General features: G+C 32.7%; 1 protein-coding gene across 3 annotated transcripts; it reads right to left on the reverse strand.

The window, feature by feature from the left end:
* Nucleotides 1-26,599, reverse strand: LOC126735150 (uncharacterized). 3 transcript variants are annotated; one of them, XM_050439088.1, is made up of 6 exons: nucleotides 26,467-26,599; nucleotides 17,740-17,853; nucleotides 17,606-17,682; nucleotides 9,657-9,778; nucleotides 9,315-9,409; nucleotides 1-1,100 (listed from the first exon to the last, which is right to left on the reverse strand). In XM_050439088.1, the coding sequence occupies exons 2-6, from the start codon at nucleotides 17,766-17,768 to the stop codon at nucleotides 911-913; spliced, it is 513 nt and encodes a 170-aa protein (XP_050295045.1). In that variant the 5' UTR covers nucleotides 17,769-17,853; nucleotides 26,467-26,599; the 3' UTR covers nucleotides 1-910. The 3 variants fall into 3 exon arrangements, with proteins under 3 accessions (XP_050295045.1, XP_050295043.1, XP_050295044.1); XM_050439086.1 differs by having other exon boundaries at nucleotides 9,609-9,778; XM_050439087.1 differs by having other exon boundaries at nucleotides 9,609-9,778; nucleotides 26,470-26,568.
* Nucleotides 26,600-27,437: the final 838 nt, after the last annotated feature.

Genomic DNA, 27,437 nt, shown 5'->3' on the forward strand with positions numbered 1-27,437 from the left:
ATTATTTTAATAGAAAATTCAGACTGAATATATCCTAGAAATGTAACTCAAAAAAATGTAATCACATTTCTGAAATATCTTTGTGTTATTAATGTTTTGTGACAGTTATTCCTTTTTTAAATATTTACTTTTTTTGTATTCTTTATTAGAAGGTTGCAAATTTGAGATTATTATACTAAATTATTTAAAATGCTGAAAATATCCATACCATAATTATTTAGACTTTCCAGAAAAGCAGGTCTGGACTAAGAAATCCGTATCACAGTGTGACTATTTCAATACCAAAAATGTGGAATACTGTATGTGAGTTATATCTTATTTCCGTTCTTGGTCGTTCATAACATAAGAAATATCGCAATATAAAAACCTTTTAACTTTACACAGTTTCCTTATATTCCAAAAACTAAGAGAAATTTGACAACAATATTCGAATACTGTTTCATTAAAGCAGTAGTCACCCTGTATAACGATTTAAAAAATTAAGAAAATTCACTACAGTTAATAGGCCACAAAGTAAATTTATTTTGATTTTACAAAAGTTACCACAATTACTTAAAAAAAAAAGTATTTTTTTAGATAATAAATACAAATTAACAAAAAATTTAAATAATCTTTCAGTCATTTTAAAATTACTTACAATATTAATATTTACCGAGCCTGGGGACAGGCTCGTCCTCTTGTAAAATTTGAGATCCTTATGAAAGCGTTTTTCAATACGTTTTTTACAATTTTAATTTTAATTACTTCGCTAAATCTAAACACCAATAATGCTAAAATCGATTAGTTTTTTCTTTTAAATATTTATAACAAAATAACTATTAGAAGTCTTGAATACGGTACAATAAAGGCATCCATCAGTTTTTTTTGTCGTCCCATATTAAATGAAATCTGAAAATCGTTAAAAAACCATTTACAAAATATTACAGGCAGCACCTTGCATAACTTCGTGAAGGAAAACCGGGGTTCCGGCCCCCAAGCCTCCGTCAGTTTTTTCCTGTTCGTTTTGTTCGTATTCGCAGTCGAAGTAGTGGCTTTGGCAGTCGTAACATCTGCATTGATCGGACATTTTGCAGGTGATTCCAAATTGTTTTGCTACGGCCCTGTAAAGAAAATTATATTAATTTATTCACGTAAAAATTTATATAAAAATTCGAAATTATAACCGTCAAATTTAAGAAGCTTAGCTCTTTAGACCTCGAAAACCCTAAGCCTGAATCCATATGAATACGTAATTACGGATCCGTTGGGGTCACTTGATGGCTTTCAGCCAATGAGAAGCCCAAAAGGTTTCACGTTCCTACGTGAAGGGAAGCACGGATAGAAGTTGATTAATTTCAATTTTATTTGGTTTTTTGCGCCCGTTCAATCTGTAATTTGTAGGTAAGTCCTTTGTTTCGAAACTAATTTTTTAACTATTATTTTATTACCATTATTACTATTATTTTATTACTAATAGTTATTATTTTGTACCATTCTCTTTAGAATTTCGAGTTTGGCTTCAGCCTCGCCTTCCACATTTTTGAAATGTGGCTATTGTGGCTTTTTATTTAATAGTCAGTGTCAAAATTATCTGGAACACCAATGTTTCCAAGTCCATATGAAGCAAAAGGAGGACCAAGGTATTACCTTTGAGCTTTGCGTCAATAGGCTAATATTTTAACTTCGTGGATATTTGTTTATTATTGATTGTTATTTTATCTTTTTGCCAATTTTTTAGTTAGTGTCATTCTATTGTATGTTGTAGCTTTTACTAGTTAAACTTTCTCTTTGTTTATTTAAACTTTTGTTTTATTTGTTGATTTATTTTGTAGTATCAACAGGCGATGGCAAAGATTTAAGCAAAAAACATAGGAAATTAGGTGACGAAATGTTGATTTCATTTATTTATGGCAGAAAACCTCGATGGGACCCGAGAACCCCTTTACAATCCAGGCATAAAAATAAGTTGAAGCAAAGCAGGAGGTTTCTCAATTGTTCGGAGATAATTGACCAAAAAAGTTTTAAGGATGTAAATATTTATTAAGTAATTCTTTTTTGATTTTAGAGATTTTACACTATCCTGTAGGGAACTTAAAAAACGGCAGAGACAACTACAAGGTGATTGCACACGGACCAAAAAAAATAATGCATACATTCCTAGTGGGTCTGAAAGACAATTAACAACCAGGCTTTCATTGAAATATTATGAAGTTATAAAGTTTCTGAAGGAAATTGATGAAAACTTGATGTAAGTTTATGTAATAATTTAATTATTTCATGTATGTTATATTAAACAATAATCATAAAATTAAAAAAAAATACTTAGGAATTTCCTTATACAGATAAGGTATATTAAAAAATAGGTAACATAATATTTGAATATTCCCACTCTAAACTTTTACTTTCCCTGGCGTTGCTACTTATATAGGGCAATATTACTATTACCTAATAAATAAAAATATTTTTTCAATTAAGATTATTAATATTAAGATTTTTTAATATAAGATTGTTAAATACGTTTATATTCAAAGAATTTCTTTTAAAACTTTTTAACTATTATTTACTTTTGAAGCATTCTTTAAACGTATTTTATAATATTTTAGGAACTTCCATATCTGGAGATCCGTATGAAGGTCCAAAAGACTATTTTAAAATGCCTTCAACCTATAGGCCTGATAAAGTTAATGGGTTTTTAGTGCTGATGGCAGAGGGTTTAAGGAGGCTGCCACTTAAGAATAGAAACAGACCGCAAATTATTTTTTTGCAAAAGCTTGAGAAGAAGGAAGAAAGATTAAAAGAAATGTGTAATATTACATAATTTTTTTCGCCATTTCTTTTAAACAAATATTTATTTATAACACATAGGTATTTTTGTTTGGTGTAGGTATAGGTGTCTTATAACAATTATTAGAACAAAAAATATATAAAATATAGGAAATTTTTACAGATATTAAATAGATTTTAAAGATAAAAAAATATTTTCCAATTTTTGCCATTGCCAAGAAACTGCAGCTCTGTTCTCAAAATATTCTGATAGTCTGTCTCTAAGATTTGTAGTATTTCTTGTTTAGACATTGCTGCTTGTTCTACCTACATCAGTAAAGCCTGTTGAAGGTTTCAAATTATTCACAGCTATTCACATCTGGCTGTGAATACTTGCAATCTCTGGATAGCAACGAAAATTTCCTCTTCACTACAAAATAATGTAAGCAAACTGATGCTTCCACTATTTTTCTCGTTTTAACTTCAGATGCAATAATTGGTTTGGCAAAAATTCTCCAACGTCCTCTCAGAACACCAAAAGCGCATTCAACTATACGCCTTGCTCTGCTAAATTGAAAACCTTCTTGGTTCTATTTAGATTACCACTACGAGGGTAAGGCCTCATCATGTAATCTGTTAGAGCAAAAGCTTCATATCCAACTAAGACCAAAGGAAAAACTAGATGTTTATCCTTGCTCAGTCGACATTCCAACTCCAATTGCACTTTTGCGAAAAATTCCACTGTCACTGTGTTTTCCTGATACACCAATGTCCATCATTGTGAAATGCAGATTGGCATCGTTATTTTGTTACAATTATAGTCAGAAGATCCACTATTTTCAAATTAGTGTATCTACAGGATCTACCTATAGTTTATCCAAAATTAAATCTGTTGCCGGTTTTAATGTGACCACCAGCAAATTACATGATGTCACGCTTGGTCTCATTAATGACGTACGATGAATTTAATTTTGGATAAACTATACATGCTTATCAATAAAATAAAACTAACGCGGATTATTACCTGTTTTCCATTAATAGCTCCTATACAGTGAGGAAAATCCCCAAAACCCCACTACCATTGCCTTCCAGTCTTGCTCCGTGGGCTTTTTAAAAATTTTACCGCTAAGGTATTCCCAAAGAGCTTCACATGTTTCAGAGACAATTTTTGATACTGTCTGTGGTGCAACCTTGAAACCATAGGCTACAGAGGCTATATCTCCTGAAGCCACGTACCTTAGTGGTAGAGGCAATCTGATTTTTGGCTCAATTGGCTTTCTGACTAAGTGTTGCTTCGTAATTTTATGTTTTAACGGACTCTCTAATTTTTTCGGTAAATATTGACCGGGTCCGTATTTTTCTAACTGCAACTTGTTTTACGGCAGCCTTTTCTGTAGCCAAATAACAAAGATACATTTTTGCCAGTGGGCTGCTCGCTGCCACACAGAGACCTTTTTTAACTGGTTTGTTAAATGTCACAAAATTAAAAGACAACTTTTAGCCTTCATTTTTTTTCACTTCTCTCAAGGAAACTACGCACTTTAGAACAAAAATGCATAAAACATCGATAATAGAAATGACTTAAATCCAAATATTTAAAAAAAAAATTAAAAATAGAATTATCAAGACCTTAACACCAAAAAGACGACTACAAATATAACGTCATTTTACGGATAGGCTTGTCTCTAGTGGATGGACTAAAAGTCACGGATAGGCTTGACAGCTTCACGTATCCGTAATTACGTACCAATGTGAATTCAGGCTGAGAGATAATAAGTTGGTTAAATATTATTAATGATCAAAAAAATATGGAAACCAAAATAAAGATTTACATAAAAAAATCGACATCAAAGATTTTAAATTCAGACCTAAACACATAATAATAAGCCTCGAAAGTCTGAACACTATTAGACGCATCAAATAAAAATTGCAAACTCCTTCTAGTAACTTGTAGTCAATTAGAACTCTGAATAAATAACACATTCTATAACCATAAGATCTAACAAAAGATAACGGAATCATCTCTAGAGATAAACAGTCTAATATAGACTTGTATCCTTCATGTATCTTTAAAAGTACTTCTGATGTTCCACAGGGCTCCAATCTGGGATCACTCTTGTTTTTGGATGCTGTCAACGGTTTGGCGGTGATTACAAGTGTTTCCTTCAGATTCAATCAGAGAATGATTGTCAGGCGTTGCAACATGAATTTTTTCGATGTTGCGAGCTGGTACGAATTAATTAGCTTCAGAACAAATATCAGTAAGTTAGCTTGTATGTAATTCACCCTAAATAGTAATCCCATAATTTTTAATTACACCTTTAATGTTGAACTTCAAAGAGTACTTCAGCAAATGTCCCTAGGAGTAATTTTTGACCCGACTTTTTCCTTTTCTAAACAAATTTTATCTAAAGTAGAAAATGCCCAACAAATTTATGATTTATTGTTAGAACCCCCAAGGAGCTGTTTTAAAGTGAGTCTCCATTTTTTTGATAGCTTAGTTTTGCCAATCTTGGAATATGGGTCCATTATTTGGTCCCCTTAGTACAGTATCTGAGTGGCAATGGTTAAAGGCGTTTAAAGGAAGTTTTTACAGTGCATGTATTTTAGGAAATTTGGTATATCCTCAAAACGGCTGTGATAATGATTATTTGTTGCAAGTTTTTAATCGACTGTCTCTGAGTAAGAGAAGAATTAGATTATTTTTGTGCACTCTCTTTAAAATACTGATAAACAAAATAGATTGTCCAAGGATTAAGATTGTTCTCAGTTTATTTAGATTGTACTAAATAAACTGAAACAGAACTGAACTGATCAGTGATCTGTTGGGTATTTGTTATTGAATTTTATTAGTGTGAGTAATTTCTGCGTTATTATGCGCATTGTGTATTTGCGCATTTCTGTATTTTCTTTTATTATTTATTTCAGAACTTTTCACGGTATATTAACTTAGTATCTGTAAGTCGCCCTGTAGCTGTTGATACTTGTAACAAATAAACAAATAAATAAGATACAAAAGTACAGTCAGGCACCTCAACCACAAAGGAAGTACAGATATCGATAGATATCAGTCCGATACTCTTCAACCTAGTAATTGACCGCGTCATAAACCAGGTGAACAATATAGGACAAGGTTACAGAATGGGACAAGCTGAATTTAAAATATTGTGCTAAGGAGGCGGTGGGGTTTTCATGGCAGAAAATTAATACAACCTGCAGCGAATGGTATTCGCGTTAAACCAGGTAGCAAGGAAACATAACATGAGCATCTCTATATCGAAAACCAAATTTATGACCAGGAGCAAGGAACCGATACGATGCAAGCTGGCTTTAAGCGATTAACTAATCGAATAAGTGATCAGCTTTGAATACCTAGGGATAATAGCGTCCGCAAGCATCCAAAATACATATGATGAGGTGAAAACACAAGTAAATAAAGCAGCAAGACATGTCAATAACTAACAATTACAGGATCTCCAGAACAGCATTGAGGCCCATGATGGTCCTACGAGCGATCGCAGGCATCACACTGAATGACAGATAGTGAAACAATGAGATCCGGGAGCGATGCGATAGGATGTCAGTTGTTGTTGGTTTTAGATGGTCACGAGGAAGAAGAGTAGAGTGGAGAGAGCGTGTCGACAGGATGGATAATGATAGATTCGCCAAGGCAGCATACAAGGAGAAACCCAACACGACCAGACCCTTAGGAAGACCACCAAAGAGATGGGCTTACTCCTGATTTCATTGTCACAGTCCTATATAAAATTCTATCAAGAGGAACAAAAAGACCTTTATTGCTAATACATAACATCCTAGTTGAACGTGGCTTAGGTATTTTTTGCTCCAGCATGTTACGTTCTAAAGTCCCGTTGAGAGCTGTGCTTTTACAGAAAAAAAAGAAGGAAATAAACTACATTTACTGCACTGCATGCTTCAATTTGGTGGTAGTGTTCTTTTAGATGTGGTGATGGCTCGTTCTCTTAGTTCTTTTGATAGCTAGAACCTTTCCAGTGATGACTGTGCGTGATCTGATTTTCTGAATTCTTTTCTAGTTTTTATATTCTTTATTCTTCTAGTTCCATATTGTTTGTTATTTTGTATTTGACTATTATATTTATTTATATTTAACCTATATTTCTTGTTTGTATGCATATCAGAAGATATTCATATATGTATGCCACTTCCATTCCTTGTATACCTACTTATTTTGCAATCCATCTCTTTTATTTCATTGCAATAATCCTGCACTTTTCTGATTCAAACTTATTTGTATGGCTGATCTAAAATCCATGGTGACTAATTCCTAAAGGATGTGCTCGAAATATTCTCCTCTTACTATTTATACAACACTACAATACGCAAATACGAAGTCTTAAGATCTATGGTGTTGGATCAGTTGTTAGCTTTACCATTGATGTGTCGGTTCGAAGGTTTTTGAGTTGGCAGGAGTGTTTTTTAAGATCTGGAATACTTTGTCCTCCTAGTTTTCATTGCTGATAGAATCTTTCTAGTGCTGACTAAATAGTCTTCTGAATTATTTCCTAATTTTTGTTTACCTCTTCTAACTGAGTTGTTGGTTGTTTTCTCTTTCAAGTAATTATTAGTGGGCAAAATCATAACTGGTATAAGAAAATCACTTTTTACAGGACTTTTTTTCCAGCTAGCCATAGCAACAGTTTCTTATACATATGATCTTGTACATCTGGACATATGTCCAAATGTACCAGACTGCTGTCGAAACGATTATGCTCTCTGAGATCGATCTACTCTCAAAATGATTTTTAAGACACTATACAGGTTCGCCTATCTTTAGTCTTTTGTGCGGAAATTAATGTACGACTAGACTGTATGGGACATGAACGTGTTGGTTATATTTATAGCTTTGATGGAGTTTGAGCAAAACTGAACGTAGAGAAGTCCGAGACTTGAGAAAGGACTGGCGCGATGTACGATGGTCCTATTGATTCCCAATTGTATCGCGTGCCCTTTTCACTAAGCAAAAATATATTTCTCCTCTCAACGGCCAACGCAAGTAGAGAATCGGAGAAGCATAGCGGTCTTTATTTAAATTAAGAATTTTCCTAATATCCACTAAAGCTCTTTATCCCTTTTTGGAATCTTTTGGTTCTTTATCGAGTAATTTGCTTATTTCTAAATGATGTGGGTGAGATACAATAGATCCAATATTGGCTAAATTATTAGTGTTGATTTAAATTGCTAATGATAAAAATTTTGAATCTTATTTTAGCCTGGACTTGTATAGCTTATTATTTTTTCTATGGCTTTTTTGACTTCTATTCGAAATATCATTTAATCATGATACGTTTAATGCTTTCTTGGTTTTCCTTTCCTTCTATAATCTCTTTAATTTTTTAAAATTTGCCAGTAATTTGTAATTAAGACCCTGTTAACGTAGAAATTTCTGATGTTATTTATTATTTTATAGCATTTTATATTTATTTTTTATATTGTGTTACAGCAAAACTCTGGATGATACATCCTATATCTTCCCTGAGGCTTTTATTCTATTTTGTCATGGAGTTTATTTGGTTGTTTTTACGTTGTTTAATATTTTCTGTTGCCCTTATTTCTTATCTATTACCAATTAAGGTATTAGTAGAGCTCTCTAAGTAAATTAGACTGAGCAGATATTCTAGAGATATTTCTGGTGTGATTTTATTAGCAAAAATCTCATCTTTTCCAGCAATGTGATTGCTTACCTTTTAAACTCTGCCACGAGGGCGTAATTGCTATGCCCGAGATTAAAAAAGCGTTTTTGGTTGAAAGACCTTGTTAAAGGTATAGAAAAAATATTTATATATTATATCTGACTAGTAGAATGTGTGTCGTCAGCAAGCCTATGCGACACAACACACGCTCTTTGTGACATGTTTATATCAATGTTACATCTAAAAATCTTTGGTTCGAAGTGGGGAAAGTGTTTTTATGAATACTTTTCCAACTGATGTATTAAAACAGAAATGGTTTTCTGCAATCGATTGACTGAACTGGCAACGCCGATATTCTTCCTTAGTTTTTAAATTGTTTTGAATGCAAATTAATAGTTATGAATATTATTTAAATGTCACTATATTGAAACCCTTTCATAGTAACAATAAGAGAATTAGGAAGTTTATTGCAAGTCTGTCTTCTTACAGGGCCTCTACACTTTCCTTTTTGTAAATTTTTCTCAAACCATAGAAAATAAAAAAGGTCTTTACACTTTTTAAAAGTAATTTCAGGATATCTACTTAAAAAGGCTTACGTAAGCTTCTAAGTCCATCTGTTACAACTAAACTGCTAACCAAATGTCATTTCAAAATGGTCAACTAGAGGATTTTAACAAAACTACCTTTTTTATTCAAGAACATTGGGGATAAAGTACAGTAAGTGTTTGTGAGTAGAAACTATAAAGACTATTTTATAATTTCGTATTACTTTAAAATTTAGCAATCATAGAAGTAACATTTCGTTGCCATTTATGAATTAAATTATTTGTCTACTAACTTTATTGCCTTTCATTCAGGTTTTGCAATGAATCTTTGGATACTAAATGCTATTGAACTTACTTATAAAATTCTTTACTCGATTTGTGCATGATTTCTTGTGCTTTTGGTGGGGTCGTCGGCGACTGCCTGTTACTTTCTTGCTGCTTCAGTCGATTCTGTAAAACATTCACAATTTTCAAAACATCAAAACTCAAATATAACCGAGAAATTAGCAAAAAGCTTAAAAAGAAATGTCTAACTAGCTAAAAATCGACAATTTGGTTTCGAGGCAATATTTAACAATAAGCACTTTTGATAAGTTTTAAGCGTCTGCTCTATTGGCATGAAAGCGCACATGGTTTAAACATTGCCCACCTCCTCTAAAACGAACTCATACGAAGGGGGAGGACTCGACGGTATTACCTCACTCCCTCCTCCTTCCACTCCACCTCCTTCTTCGTCTGTAGGATTTTGCGAGGCGGTCGAGTATGTGTTGGTTGAACTGATATCGGCGTTATAACCATCTTCAGTTACACTGTCCATACCTGAAAAACAAACAAAAGACATTTCACGTACTCTAATTAATTCCATATTTTATTTATTTGTTGGATAGAAATTATTTAGATTAGATAGAATAAAAGAGAAAACGAAAAATGATAAAACTCATTTTTTTTTGTTTTCGCTTTTATTAATACCAGTTATTTGGCAATAACTCAGAAACGAATAAAGATATAGATATGTTTTCGCCAAAATGTAGATTTTATAATTTATAAGGTAAAGCATACCGATTCATGTCAAATTTTAAATAAATTTTAAGAAATTTCTAATAACAGTGAACAGCGCCATAACTATGTTATGTAACTGCAAAGATGCGCTTGACACCTTGTCAAAAAAATAAACATTAAAGTTGGTTAAAAGTGTACAAGATAGAGTAAGGGCGACAAATATGGAATACTTCTTTTAAAACTGCAAAATTATAAGAACTTTTTTATTTTTTTAACACAAAAATATTGAAAGTAATTTAAAAAAATGTTATATTAAGCTATTATAACTTGTATTTGTAAAAAATAAAAACGTTTCAAAAATCGTAATAAAAAAACTTAAATTCCCTTTTTTAAAAATAGGGTCACAAATATGGAATACTTAGAAAACTAAATTAAATACTAATTCTATTGGCAGAAATCGCAAATATAAATGCCAGATACATATGAGGTATATTGCAAATGATACCATGAGTTGCAGGATTTGCACTGTATCCACTGTTTCTCGGATTTTTTGCTTTCCAAAAACTTTCCACTACAAAACAAGCACTCTGGATTATCAGAAACATCCGGAACTTTTTCGCCAGTACATAATGAATCATTTGAGTCATCATCTGCCACAAAGTCTTCTGCTTGATTTTTCTGAACTGTATCCCAAATTTTTTGTCTAACGCTTAGCTTGACTTCTTGATGAGATGGCTGTTGACGTGCTGGGAGTATCGGAATCAGTCAAGCTTGTTTTACTCTGCCCAATTTGTTTTTTAACTTGAAGTTTTGATGTAGTTGAAACAGATGCTTTTTACGGATGATTCCAATTCTGTTTTGTAAGGTGACGCAGTTATTACAGCAGCTTTCCCTGCTTTTCGTCCTTGGTTGCTGGTTTTTTTACAAATGATTGGGACAGGCGAGACCATCTCAGGAGTTACAATATTTGTTGGTGGCGTTAGATTTTCAGTATCTTGAGGTGCTGGATGAGAGACAACAGCATTAACTTCATCTTTTTCGATAGTTTCGGAGGCAAGAAAGTCAGATTCATGAAAGACATTTGGATTAAGGGGAAAAATTCCGGTGGCTTTAAAACCATTACCAGCAATCTCACCACGCCGAACTCTTAAATAAGCCTTGCCGAAAATTTCCATCACATCAAATGCAGTTACTGGTCTGGCATTTTGGATAGTAAAAAATGACTGAACGGTTTCTTTGGAAAAGCCCTTGGCTCTAGCAAAAGATGTGCCTGTAGGTCTTCTAAATGACAATGTATCTGAGTGCCGTCTCATAAACAGCCTAAGCCAGCCTTTTCCAGCTGTTTCTTGCCAAAAGGATTTGGAAGATTATTTTTAACAGCAAGCTGATATGCCATATTCCTTATGTCGTTTCTGGTTAAACCAAAATACTTACTTTCCATATGAAGTAAGTACCTTATAAGTTCATCTTCTACTTCTTTTGTAAGCACTGTTGGTCGACCTAGTTTTGTTTCAGCAGAGATATCTGGATCTTCGTTTTTCTGACAGTGTCTAAAAAGGGTTGTTCTGGCAACCTTGTAAGTTTTGGCTGCCTGCAGGTACCCCATTTTCTGTTCTTTAACAGCACAAATTGCTTGTATCATATCACTGTTTTCGTAACATTTTCTTTTTCGACTACCTTTTGACGACATACTGAAATAAAAAAAAATCACATAGTTCTATTTCATCATATAAAAATTGAGGTTTCTAACGCAGAGTACAAGCACAAGATAGGTTTACAATGGCCTCTCTTCTGTTTATTACTTTTTTTTTGCTTTTTTAGTTACAATAATTGTTATTGATATATTATTTAGTATAAAAGCAAAATTAGAAATGCTTCTTGACAAAATATCACTATTCTAGTATTCTTAATGGGATACTAATATGGAATACTATTCCATATTTGTGGCTCAAAAAATTCCATATTAGTGACCCCCATAACCTAATCTTATAATATTCTAAAAAAATATTTCTATGTTAAAAAACAAACTTACCTAAAAACTATTGTAAACTATGATGTTTGAACTGTTACAAATGCACAACAGTTTGAATAAAAAATAAGTATTTTATCGCTAACACACGGAAACAGCAAGATCTGCAAAACTTTTATGATGCCGCACAAAAAGACTGTCCATGGTGAGCCAATAAAACAAACTAGAGACGGACCGATCAAAAAACAAAACCTTAGATGAATGCACTTCGACACTTTCAACGTGCAATTAATAGAGGGTGCTTGCTACTTTTTCTGCTTTACAACTATTCCATATTACTGACATATTCCATATTTGTCGCTCTTACTAGCAATTTAAATATAACAACATTCATTTGTTGATTTGTTGTTGACCCCTATTATTGATCCAATAAAAATTGGTCTTGGAAAATTTAGTCAGGTTTCCAATAGCGCTTTTAAACTTATATCTTAATTTAGTAAATGTGGTCAAATTTTAAATATGTAATTTTATTTTGAGAGTTGCGCCCTCTTACGGTAACTTTGCAAAGCTAAAAATATTTTTGGACGATTCTTCGTTGCCATTTTTGTTATGATTTTTTTTTTGGAGATATAGATAGTGTACACCCTTAACTGAACATCCTGTATATAATGGATATGACTCTTACACTTACACCCTCACACTAAATTTGTATATTACCTATATTATTTGTATTAATAATGTTTAAAAAATTAAAGAAACAAATCTTATCTTCAAATTTTAAAAAACTAAGTTTAACATGAGAAATATGGGACTAAAAATATTAAGCCCTATTTTGTTCTCCTTCCTAAACTATACATTTACAATTACTGAGAAAAAAAGATTACTAAGTTTTCTCTACAGTTCTCACTAATAACTCGAAGACATTTAAAGGATAATTGAAAAACGTTCTATATAAGTACCATAATGAGAATACAGGCTATTCTGGAACGCTTTATTTATTTATTTATTAATGAAAATCTCCAATTTTATAAAAAATAAATAACGTGAAATTAATGATATCCAACAAGATGGCTTAATAGCTATAAAGCTATACAAATACAAAGCAACAAAAAACAGTTATTCCAACATCGAAATTAATAATTACTTAACCTAAACTGATTAAAAGCCATGAATATGTTTACTAACTTTAATAGCTTATTGGATCATTGAATCCATAATTAGTACTATAATAATGCACCATAAACAGGTTCGAATTACGGGTCTCTTGAATTAGAGCATGGCAGTTCAGAAGACCCGGTAGTCTACATGATAAAATGTCTCAATTAGCAAATTTGTGTTAAAATAAACTGACTAGCATATCTTCTAAATTGCAGTATTTCCCAGCAAGTTACAGCTAATGACACAATTCAATTCACAAAAATCAAATCCAATGCTGAATGCTATTAGCCTATTAAACTTATTTCCAGCAACTTAACGTGACGTTAGTAATTAAAGAAGCACACAAAAGAAGCATACTCTAAACATGGTCGAACATAAGAATAATATAACTGCTTAAAGACCCATAAGAACTTTGCAAATCGAGTAGCCCGTATGGCCAACTAACAATTGCATACAGTGTGGTGACTTTAACTGGAATAAATTCAGTTAAAACTAATTAAAATTTATCTCGCAAAATTCCTGAGACCCGTTGATTTTTGTTTATTTTTTTTCACATTTCAAGATAGTTTTTCTATTTTTTCACCTACAGGGGGGGGGGGGGTCCAAATTAAGCCCAACTTTTTTTTTCAAATGGAAAGCCACTTTTTTAAAACTCTCATTGAAAAGAGCCCTTTTTCTTGATTAAATTGCCCTATTTACTTTTGTGATTATCTAAAGGAGAAATACGAATAAAAACCATTAAATTATTAAAAATTGCGTCTAATGTATAAGATGCTCAAAATGAGCACCATTTACTTGTTGGCAAAGCCCAAGACGATAATAAAAATCGTTTCTGACATTTTCTAATACTTCTGGAGATATTTGTCGGATTTCTTGGCTAATACGTTCTTTGAGTTCGTCTAGGTTTCCTGGTTTGCTCATATAAATTTGACTTTTCAAATGTCCCCACAGAAAAAAATCAAGTGGGGTGAGATCGGGACAACGTGCCGGCCACTCGATTGCACCCCTTCTACCAATCTATCTGTTTGGAAAATTGTCATCTAAATACTGGCGTACATTACGGGCATAATGTGGGGGAGCACCATCTTGTTGCATCCAGATTCTTTCATCATACAAATCTGGATCGAACTGACTCGGATATAAGGCACGTAAGACTGGAACTAGTTCATGTTCAAGAAATTCTATATATCTTTCCCCAGTTAAAGTATCATTAAAGAATATGGGCCCTATAACTTGCCTGCCAATTATGCCAGCCCAAACATTAGTTTTCTGGGGATATTGTGTATTAGTTTCCCTTACCCAGTGTGGGTTCTCATCAGACCAGTAGCGACAGTTCTGCTTATTAACATGGCCATTTATCTATGAATCCTTTTTTCTGTGAATGTAGCCTCATCAGAAAAAAGGATCCACTCCGAAGATATGCGATTTTCGTCAATGGCGTTCATCATTAATTCACAGAACTGAACTCTGCGATCTGGATCGTCTTCCAATAACTCTTGAACGGGTTGCATTTTATAAGGTCATTTGTTTGCACTTTTTAAAATTTTTAGAACAGATTTATGATAAATAGAATTTTCGCGAGCTACTCTTCTGGCTGCAGTTACCGGTTTTTCTTCCATCGCTAACAATACATTTAATTAGGTTTTTTCATCGATTTTAGAGGACCTTTGTCTTGAAACATCCCTCACGTGCCCAACTTCTCGAAATCTGCTTTCGATTTTACTAACCGTACCTTGGTTAATAAGTGGCAAATCTGGATATTTCTGCCTGAATAAGTGGACAACCTCTAGCTGAGTACGACTTCTGTCCCTATAACCAATCATCATTAAGATTTCAATCTTGTGGGATTCGGATAAATAAGGCATTTTTTCAATATAAGTTAACTTATTTATCAACTGGTTGAAATTTACTTTAACAGTGACACTACAACAATGTCAGGAAATGTCTCGATACCAATAAAATAAACAAACACGCCAAAAAATTACCAATACAAAATATTTCGAGACTTTTAATAATTTAATGATTTTTTTTTCGTATTTCTCCTTTAGATAATCACAAAAGTAAATAGGGCAATTTAATCAGGAAAAAGGGCTCTTTTCAATGAGAGTTTAAAAAAAGTGGCTTTCCATTTGAAAAAAAAAGTTTGGGTTAATTTGGACCCCCCCCCTGTAGGTGAAAAAATACAAAAACTATCTTGAAACGTGAAAAAAAATAAACAAAAATCGACGGGTCTCAGGAATTTTGCGAGATAAAATTTGATTAGTTTTAACTGAATTTATTCCAGTTAAAGTCACCACACTGTATAGCAAAATGCTCTTGCACACTTGAAGTTAAACAACATTGTAGCACATTATTTTGAGGAAATCCTGTTGTCTTGTTCAAGTGCTTTCAGAACTCTCCTGGTCTAGTTTTGATGAAAGTTCATTGCCATCAGCAAGCTCTTGCACAAACGTCGTGCATTAAGTAATTTTCATCAAGATAGTTTCTATTGGCTATTGATGAAACTGTTGATTTAAAAAAAAAGGTATTAATTTAAAGTTTTAGTTAAATGTTATTAGTCAAATTAACTCTTTATATATAAAAAAAAGAAAAAGTAATCATAAGAAGAGTTGAAAAGTCACGTATAAGTAGTAGCAGTTTTCTCTGTTGATCTCAGAGATTTAAAATAATTGCAAACTATAAAATTTGCTATTGACTACTGTCTGTAGAAGATAGAAAAGGAAAAAAAAGTGAATGTTTATCTATTTAGTCAGGAAGAAACAAAGATCGTATCTGAAAATATGTTTTCCTTGTTGGCAAAAGGCAAATAGAAAACTAAAGTAAAATGCAAAAGAAAAAATATATAAGGGATTACAAACAGGAGCGAAATTACGTGTTATCTGCATGCTACCTTTTCTTCTTTAAAACTACACACAAGTTGCTTATGCTTCCTTAGTGTAGATGCCGTATTTTTATTCTAAAAGCGGCAATACTAAATAGAGCTGAATTAACAGATTAGTGTGATACCTGCTTTTCGTGATACCTTATGTTTTTTGTCTCTCCTCTCTTTTTCTTTAGTTTTCTGATTGCCCTACCCTAAAGAAGCCAATAACACGTGCGAGTATGGATCTCCTTTATTTCTTCCTTTATTATTAAACGTTCCGTGCTAATTTCCCATCTCGAAAAGTACAAATGGTGAGATGTCTCTATCTTGAATAAACCTCCTTATATATTTTTGACAATAATTCCTACAGCTATTACCCTAATCGTTCTTCGGATAACTTAAGCAATAACGCATTTTTATAAAACTTAAATTGTCAAATATGTAATAGATGACATTATGCAAACTTACCCCTACACAAAATATAAAATATCTTAAAAACCGCTTTACTGTATAGAGCATTATACATAAAATATGCTTAGATTTGCACGTAGAATGTATAATAATGTAAGTTATAATTTGATATTATACCGTGGCAGACTGGTCAGTACCTAAAAATTTGAAGTTGATACTCTATATACAGACTTTTCTAAGGCATTTAACCGGGTTAATCATAGTATTTTTTAACAAAAACTCAAGGAAGACATTGCTCCCCAATTGTTTTGTTTATAAACAACGTTTTTGATTGCTTTCAAAGTAGCAAATTTTCAATATAAAAAGATTTAAGAGTTGCCAATATAATGAGTAGCCTAGTTGATTAACAACATTTGCAGCATAACCCAGATAGACTTACCAGCTATTGTATTAAAAATAACTTTAGTCTTAGTGTGTTAAGATGTTGCATTTACAAAGGTAAATGTAAAAAAAATCAATAATTCCCACGAAATAAACGATGAATCTTTCAGATATGTCCTAAACATTAAAGACTTAGGAGGCGTTTTTCAAGATAATCTAACCTTTGTAATTCACATAAATTCTGTTTCTGTTAATTCTTCAACTGTTAGATTTCATATTGAGGCATTGTAGTCATTTTTTAGTTGAGTGTGTTTATTACTACTGTGTATTATTACTGTTTTGTGGTTCTATTTAAACTTCAATATGCATCAATAGTATGGTCTCCTGATCAGGCAATGCATAGCATAACTATCGAAAGGCTTCATTTAACATACATGTTTTGAGATTTTGTGCATTTGAATTGGGTAAAACAATACTTGATCATGATTATTCTGGTATTTTTAATAAACTTAATTTAACTACTCTAAAAGATGCAATCTTGTAGGCTTAATATTTATATGTAACTTAGTTAATGCTGCGTTGAATTGTAGCGATTTGTAAACTTGTATTAATATAGAAATACCAACTAGAAATAGAACAGATAACTTTGTAACATTTATCCTTCCTTTTCGTCGTCAAATTATGGCTAAAACACTCGCATTGATCGCTACTGTGGGTTGATTTATGAGTATCATTTGAAGATATTTGACATTTCCTTATTGTCGTTTATTAGAAAATTATTTAAAAATTTGATTTAATCTAATTGTGACCTAACCTATGGGATTACTTGTTTTGTTTTTACTTTATTTTTTTTACCTATACCTACCATCCTCTTTCAGTAAAGGATCACAAGATTCTTTGTTGGGGCTGTTCATAGCATTTTGTTCCTTGTCAGCTGAACAACTATAACAAATCAAAAATGTAATATCCACTCGCCATATAAATCCCGATTATCCATACCTTCGATTTAAAGTGTTTGACTTTGACATCCTGCTGAATTTGATTTTAAAAGGCGCCAGTTTGTCTGTGCGTTTGATATGGGGTCAGTTCAGATCGATGTAGATATTCACATTACTAAAAAAATATTCATCGTTAATAAACTTATAAATCTCAAGAAACCTAAAATCTTTTCTACGAGATTTTCTTAAAAATTTTTCTCATTTGATAAATTAATTATCTCTAGCGTCAGCAAAAAAGAACAGTAACGAAAAGACATCCCGGTGGAGAAGAAATTGATTTTCCGTCCTCCAATTAGTGCCAGAAGGCTCTAATTAAATGGTCCCATTAGCGATCAAGCATCAACGAGACGACATGAAAGCTATTAAAATTTTCGATAAAATTGATGATAATGGGATTGATTCTTAAATTAAATTTGTAGACTAAAAGTTTAAAGAATTAAAGTTCTTATATTATTATTTAAAATTTTTATAGTTACTGATAAATGAACCCACTAAATACAGGAATATTGATATAATTGGTGACTAACCTGACTTTGGTAAAGTGTTCATTAACAGATATACATCTAAATAATATTCCAATAAGGTATTAAAGATGATTAAAAATGTTTAGGAATATTAATTGACACAAAATTAAAATTTAAAAATCACATACAGGTCCTATCTGTATGTTACACTATCAGTTGGCATGGTTCGTAATTTACACAACAAAATGGTCTAGGGGACGAAGGTATTAAAAGATCATTAAATGAAAATTTAGAAAATATCTAAATTAAAAACATCTGAATTAATTTTGGAAACACTGCTGAACATGAATATATTAAAAATACAGAAATTCATCATAGTATACTGGGGATTATTAAATGTAGGCAAGTATGACAGTGTAAAGAAGTAAAATAAAGCGAAATAACAACATTTAAAGACGAGTTAATAGAAACAAAAATTCTTGTTAACAGAGTTTATGATCCCCTTTTCTTAATAACAGCTCCACATCTGTTTGGCATGCATCTAATTATATTATCAATGCAGTTTTGCTCAATTTGTGGCCATTGCTCTTGCATACAGTTTAGCAACTAAGGGAAGAGTTGCTAAACTGTATGCAAGAGCTGTCTGGGCAACACTATTCCTTAACTCGAAAAATTCATCCATTATCCCAAAGATGCTGGTCATACACTTTTATAAAAGGTAAAAACACGAAATCTACAGCATCACAAATACATTTAATAAAATTACGAAGGTTACATGTTTCGCTCGACTAGAGCATTATCAGACCTAAACAATAATTAAAATTATGTAACCCGAAAAAATGAAAATTCAACAAAAAATTACCAAAACATACACAAAACACCTGACATATAAGTAAACAAAGCTTACAATAAAGTGGCACTATCTATGTACAAAATCTATGTACCTCTCTGCTCGACAGGATTTATGTCAGGGGATAATGCAGGCCAGTAATGTCTGATAAATTGTACTACTCTAAAAAGATTCTAGCGAACTTGGAATGTATACAAACATATGCATAAAAACATTTTGATTGAACAAATTCTGTAGTGCGTGGATCAAGAATGAGTTTCGGATTTTGATAACATTAAAGTTCTAACGGGGTGTGGCGTAAAGATTGTTTTTATATAATCTATTCCTCATTGTTTGAGCTGACACTAACACCATGAATATTTTGAAGCTCACTTCTTAACTGGTTGGTAGCAATATGGGAGTTTCGTAATACCTAAAGACAAATAAACTTGTCATGTATACGATCTATTGCTCTTGTTGAACCAGTATGTCTTTCTCTCTTATCAGTAATCTCTTCAAATCTGCCACAACCTTTCTATAGTGCTCTTGGTGGAATATACAGCTTCTGTGACGTCGCTTGATGATTGAGATGTTTGTACGTCCTGTATCATATCAACAGTTCGCAACTGTGCTTCACGATCAAGATGTTGCCTTTGCATATTGACTATGCTATGTTGCACGAACAATTAAAACAAATTCACACTATATTGGCAAAAAACGTTGTACTGATTACATTACTCAGTTTACCAAATACACTCTGAAGAATTTAATCTATTTATGTAATATTAGCAAGAATAACTTAATGTGATGAATATGGTAAAATATGTTCAAAGGAATTGCCAATAAATAGCAAACACCATTTATCTTGGAACGAACATTTGCCTGTCTAAAAATAAAACGGCTTTATTGCCTTATCTCCCAGATAATTTTAATGTGGATATTTGAATATTCTTGCTTAATTCGCAAGCATGTATCAGAAATTCTATCTTACATATATTCTTAGAAACGGAAGCATAGTCTTTATCTTACAACCTCACGGTCCGACTTAGTTAAGACCTAGAGCTTACAGAATGTTAATAAAATATGTAGACAAACTTTAACCATCGAATCCTTGGTCAATTGCAATAGCTCTGTTTTCGAGCACGATCACTAAAGAAATGCAAATAACGTTCCAAGTACGTCCAGAATAATGAAACGCATTTATTGAATAGATGGTATAACTTATGATCGATATTACATGTTTAACAAGTTGCTTAGGCTCAATATGAAAGTGGATGAAAATAGTCATATCCTGTATTTTTGGAACAAATATACAACAACAATAGAAAATATGGAAATGTTTAAACAACTATTATGACTTTCTCTTGACGAACGGTTATGACGAACCCTCCTGAAAATACCGGGCGTATTTCGTATTCGATTCGATAATACTGACGCTTAAGTCCTCCACGTTTTCTACAGGGGTCTTGTATACTAATGATATTAAATGTCGGCCATAGCTGTGATCCTCCTCTTCCAATTCATCGATTTGGGTGATCCCAGATGATAGGAATTCTGGCGCAACGACACTGAAATTTGGTGGAGCAGCGTCATGCACGTACCACATGCGACGTCGTTCTCTAAGAGGAATTTGCTCCTTTAATACAGGTAACTCATTTTCCAAAAATCGTCAGTACTCTTAGAAGCTAACTCTGGGGGAAAGGAAATGGTGCCGGTCAAGTGGTCACTAATAATTCGAATCCAAATATTTGTCGAAAAGTCGTATTGCGTATTATTTTCAATTACAGCATGGGGATTTTCTTCAGACCATACATAATTATTACGAAAATGTATTATTGCTGTTCACGAAAAACATGCATCATCCGTGAATATTATTCGATTAAAAAAAAATTATTTAATGTTACTTTTTCACGTAACCAGTTGCAAAAATCAACTCTTAGAGAAATCTCGAGGCGAAAGGTCGTGTACCACCTTGTATGTGACAATTTTTCGTATACTTGTTGTAGGGTCTTCTTCGATTGCATTAAGCACAGCTTTCTAGTTTTGGATGGTTTTTATACTTGCGAGTCTTCCTACAATCTGTGTGGATCTCTTGAAACTGCCCGCTTCACATAGTTGAGCATGTTCATAAAAGTTTGTACATTAGGCAGCAGGCATTGTGAAAGTCGTTCACCATACAATTGTCGTACCCGTCAAGCGTTAGCCCGAACAATTTTCTTAAGCCCTCTACAGTGATAAAACCCTAAAGACAGTGTCTGAAAATCATGTTTTTTTTTAAATGACTTTAACTAATCTCACAACTCCGTTATAAGAATAGTCATCTTCTTTAACTTCAATATAAGTTCATTTAAATTTATGGTAAAATATCTCTATGAAATAATTCAATTCAAATATGTTTTTATTTACTCATTTAATTGTTTTCTTGAATAACAAAGTTTCAAGCCTTATTTTTTCTGTCGGCAAACTTTGTTGCTTTTCTAGCCCAATTCTTTTTAATATTTGCACATTGTCAGAACTTTTTTTTACTTAGCTGTACATTCCAGCGTTTTGTCAAAACTCTTTGTTATTTTGGTATATTTCCTATAAGAATTTGAATGTAGGAATGAAATATTGATTTCCTAATCGATCTTAATCATCATAACATCGCGAACAGCATTATTTCACATGATAAAATCAGCACTCAATTAATCACTATAATCTATACATTTTCTGAAAGAGATGGGGTTCTTCCTGGAGTTGTTGTACTGCCCTGTCTCATTGGCACTGGCATGGGTAAATTGGAGGCTGAAGAATGGTTTTCTGGCAGAAGATGCTCTAATATCTTGCCAAAATTAATAATATCTAAACCTCAATTATCATTTATCATTATGTTTTATTCTTCGCTTCCTTTTTCTCTGTATATGTTCTCTTTGTTTTGTTTTAATTAATAATAACCTATATTTGTTATTATTATTAGTATTATAACATACGAGTACAACAGTTTATTGTGGTCATACTATTGTGAGTAGGTTAGAGTCATCAGTATAATTTACATAAGCCACTCTTACGGCAGCATTATGTAATTCATTGATGTACCATACAAAGATCAAGAACCCAAGCACACTGCCCTGTGGTACCCGGCACCTCGAAAGTCATAGAATTGAAGTTTACGCAGCAATACTCCATTGTACACACAATCAAAAGCTATTGTTACATCACAGAACTGTCGTACTACATCCCCATGGTTCAGATTCTGATAAAGCTGTTTAAGAAACAAGAAAAGGGGATCGTAAGTGCTTCTTGAATTCTGAAATCCTGAACTTATTGAAGGATAGAACGTTGTGTTTATTCAGAAACTTTAACATTAGACGCACGCAATAATTTTTGATATGGTGAAAAGAAAAAAAGTCGAGCGAAAGCTATATCGTGATTCCCTTGATAAGAGGTAAGGTATCATTAGCACGTTTAGAATAACTGAAAAATTACCTCAAAGAAAGGACTGATTTCGAAAGTCTTCGAGATCCTCTAGGAGCTGCATCAGGAAGTAACAGCAACAATTTTACTGAAATCTTTTAATGTTCAGAAATAATTCTAACATTGTTTCTATTGAGAATCAAAGGATAATTATCCTTAATAGATGTGAGGAAGGACATACTCACTTTGCAGCCTCTGCAAATAGGCAGGCATATCAACAAAGTATTGGCTCTCAACAGCCTTATTGCTAACATCAGCAGATCGCTGAAAGGCAAAGTAGTTATTGCAACCTTCTTGGATACACAGAGGGAGCATTTAAAATGTGTACTAAAAAAGCCCGTTTGGAGCTCTTTGGATACTGACACTCAAGTGGCAACTAGTCACTAGTCACCGGGGTAGATGGCACTTTTGTAGCTCTGTTTTCAAGAGAAAATGCTAGCCTCTAATGGTCCCCCATGGTGCACCATTCACACACATTCACGTGTGTGAATGGTGCACTTTGGAGAGGATATCTATAAACCCGGTACCATTGTACCATTTACTAGGAAAACTGATGAACATCCCCAGTCTTTGGATATACTGCATCGAATTGTTTCCAGAAAAAAGGTGAAATATCTGGGTCTCATCTTGGATAGAAAACTCACCTGGGAACCGCACCTGGAATCAGTACTGAAAAAGGCCACGAGGACCTTTGGACAGCAAGACAACTTCTCGGTAGATCTTGGAATCTGAGCTCCAAAATTATCTATTGGATATACAGGGTATTACAAAATTCGATGCACATATTTTAACAGCGTATTGTTGGAGTTAAAATAAGACTTTTGGCCTATAAATATGTATCCTAAGATTCACCCCCTCAGAGCTACAGCACGCGCATATTGCTTGAAGAAAATCGATTACTTGGAACACTAACTATAGTTATACGTCAAATCCTTTGGAAAATTACAAGTTTTAATTTTTTTGGGTCTTTTTGATATTTTCCGTCCCAAAAAAGGGGTAAACCCAATTTTAGAAAAGGACTTAGGGGGCTTAACTTTTTGATGGCCCCTTTCTTATTTTTCTAATAAGAAAATTTAAAAATGTATAACACCATCTAATTGGCCATGAAAAAATCTAAAGTTATCACCTTTTTACATTTTTTGATAAAATTAATTTGATTTGACACAAAATAAAACAGTCACAGCCCTTTCGTTTATCAGCGATTTTCTCAAAAACGATTAATTATATCGAAAAAATGCACGAGACAAAAATTTTACATTAAACTCCCTTAAATCCTCCACTAAAACTGGATTTACACTATGAATACGGAAATTAAAAAGAGCACCCAAAAAAGCCAACATGCAAATTTTCACAAGAATTGATGCATAATTTTAGTTACAGTTCCAAATATTCCATTTTCTTCAAGCAATTTGCGTGGGCTGCAGCTCTGAGGGGGTGCATTTTAGAACACATGTTTATAGGAAAAAAAGTCTTACGTTAACTCCAACAATACGCTCTTGCATCGAAATTTGTTTGTAATCCATCATCATCATACTGTATGAAGCTTTAGTATGGTGAAGAAAAACCGAACAGAGGACAGCCATATCAAGATTGTGCAGGCTACAGAGAATCGCATGTCTATGCGTCGCAGGGTGCCATGAATTTACTCTTTTAAACCTTATACGGGTACGGCCCAATATGGCTATGCAAGAATAGGCAACCACGAGGGTAATCTTCATCTACAGGAAAGAAGACCTTAAGACGGACAACCTTACTTTTCATCTTTCAATCCTGACCCGGTAACCTGTTTCGATAGAAAATACAGGAAAATCCTCTTCCCTAAAATTGAAGAATGAAAATGGAAACTCAAGGTGGTTATGGGTAGGATCGCAATTGTGGAAATCCTATCCGGAAGAGTACAAAGGGAATACGGGTTAAGATTTTCCCGGATAGCTAATCGGTTCTTAGGGCACTGAGCGGCTGTACATACAGGTCCAGGTATACGACTAGAATGCCACAGCAGGCTCAATGACCTCGGAATCAGATCACTGTGATCTGGGTACCAGAGATGGCGGATATATACGCAAAAAAAGTGCTGAGGGAAACTTTAGTGGACCCAACCCATCTTTTGGATTCAACAAAGGTTTTCTTAACGGGAAGATCGCGAAATGTACATCATCCAGGATGCTGCGACATTGGAATTATACCAATGGGTTGGTTCACTCCAAAAAGTTGCTGAGCTTCAACGCTGGGAACGCAGATTTAGCTCTGACCATGAATAGGATGCTGGTAGGGGGCGCTCACAGGCCACTATACCTTCAACAGCGATCTATATAGAATGGATTATCCCACACAGACATCTGCAGATTCTGTAATGCAGTAGAGGAGTCGATGGAACACTTGATTGCAAATTGTAGAGCACTGGGCCACAGGAATATACACTGCTGACGCTCCCACTAAAGGAGCTGATCCTGTTCGCGAACGTATTTAATAGATAGGGATAGGAGAAGCACAATAGATCAGCAATGGGCGCAGTGCAAAAGGCCATTCTGGGACAGACCTCATCCCCTTATCGCACTACATTATATAACATTACCATTTTTACCGACTCAAATATTCAATATCATGTATACGTAAACTCTAATGGTGAAAGTAAAAATTATAGATATTTTATTTTAAGAAAAAGTTTTTTTTACATCTTGCATACACGCCACTGATTAAAAGTTTTAATATATTGAAGCTTAAAATTTAAGACGCTTAGGACAGAAGATGTAGTTAAACTTTGTCTTAAAATCAATTAATGATTCAGCTCATATATAAGTATTACAAATTTATTCTCAAATATCCTGTATATATCAGTATTATTCTAGGTAATACGAATTAAAGGCATTTATTTGTATATACTCTGGGAGGGTCAAAAAATAACTTTAAGCATAATATTTTTTAGTATGTTTATTATATGGTAAAAAAGAAATTTGAATAATCTTTACCAATTTAGGGATTTCAGTTTTAGGACTTTAAAAAAAAATATTTTTTTTTATTTAATAAAGATTTCAGAAAATTTAATTTTTTAGCCAATTTGTAAATAAAAAAAAAACTTCTGTAATAATTTAAAGTTTTCAATTTATTTCAACTTAGTTAAAAAACCAAAAAGTAACAGGATTTTGTTAAATTTTTCAAAATTTTATACAGAGCGCAAATAATCAGTTTGACATACGTTTTAAAATGTTTCGCCATTTAAAACAGTCTCAAACCTTTCATCAAATATGAATTTCGAAAAATTTATTATTTTCTAACTAACTAGAAGCTTTCTATGAAAAAAATTAAATTTTACTTTCATTTTTTTAATGAGTATCTACTGCTAATATGATTATAAATTAAATCGTATTTAACAAATCATATGGCAGTAGTTTAACATGATTTCCTAGCAAATAAACAACAAAGAAAAATTTCTCAAAAACAGACTAAAACAAAAGAAAGTAAATCTTTCATTAATTTCTTTAATTTTATATTAATGGCATTAATGGAATACTTAAACCAAAAAGAAAAAACTTTTTTTTTATATTTTACATATTTTAAAATGGGATAATTACATAAGTTTGTGTACTCTTTAAAGAATATTCTTATAATCAATTATTTTTTAAAACGGGGGTGCTACAAAATTATGATAAAGTACATTACTCAAATAAAAAGTTGATAATCTCCAGTCAACTCTATAAATAACTGAAAAGCCTGAAAACAATATTATATAACAAAACATTTTCCATATTTTCCTTAGAGCATAATATCTATTAAATTGTCCAGCGTTAACAGTAAAAACAAAGTTAAATAGTCACCCCAAAAGGCATATATATAACACAACACCCTAAAGACCCATTTTGACTTAAAATATGTATTTACGCTTCAAACTTTCACGCTTTCTGAGGTAATGAGGGCAAATATCTTCCCTATAACGCTTACTGCAAAGTTACCTTTTAATTTACATATATAAGGCCAGACTTACCACCTAAGAGTCTATGAACTTTGTACGACTTCTTAAAAACACTATATACGTAAACAATCTGATTCGATTGTAAAAAAACACGTAAACATTGGGAAAACTCAGGACTTCGCATACACCTTAATCTAGATAGTTGAGGATATCGACGAGGAGGGCGCTCGCTTTTGGGTTGGAAAGCGCACGATCCAAATGGAGAGTTTCCCTTGTGGATGGAAAATCCACACGGCACTTGAAGCGATTTTGTTTTAAATCGATTTTAGAAGTTTAGATGATAGGAGATAGGAACTATTTGTACGTCGATATGATAAATATTGTTGATTTAGATGATATCAATAAAGTTGAATTTAGCTGGATAAGCTTTGATATCATAAGAATAAAAACAAAATTGTCAATGGCATGCATTATCCAAATATTTGTTTTTATACCATAGTCAATTTAGTGCAAGAACAGAAAGCTTAGAATGAAATGAAGAAAATTGCTTATAATACGGTTTTTTATTGTTTCGCGTTAATAGAATATTATGGAAAAGCGTTCTATATGGAAAATTTAATTGTTAAACTGCTATCCTATTATTAATAACGAGAAATGTTTAGAAATATCGCCTTTAATTGTGCAAAATTTTAGGTAAAAATTTCTCTTTTTATAACAAAAATTTATATTTACAGTCAGATTTGAGCCTAGAAAATTTAAAAATAAGAAGAAAATGTTAATAATTTTTTTTAGAAAATAAGATGATATACAATACAATACAATACAATATAATATATTAATTCAATTTTACAAAATTTCAATCATTCAATAGCAAATAGACAGCAATACAATAGTCTATATTGGTACAATATCCCATTAACAAAATTACCTTAATATTATTGTAGCGTCTATCACGGAATGGAACATTTCACTAGACCGTTAGCTTGGCCTGTATCGAAATTTCCCATCCCTCGACCTGTGTGGCAGTTTTCTGCTATCAAGTA

Source organism: Anthonomus grandis, chromosome 4 (assembly GCF_022605725.1).
Source record: "Anthonomus grandis grandis chromosome 4, icAntGran1.3, whole genome shotgun sequence".
NCBI lineage: Eukaryota > Metazoa > Arthropoda > Insecta > Coleoptera > Curculionidae > Anthonomus > Anthonomus grandis.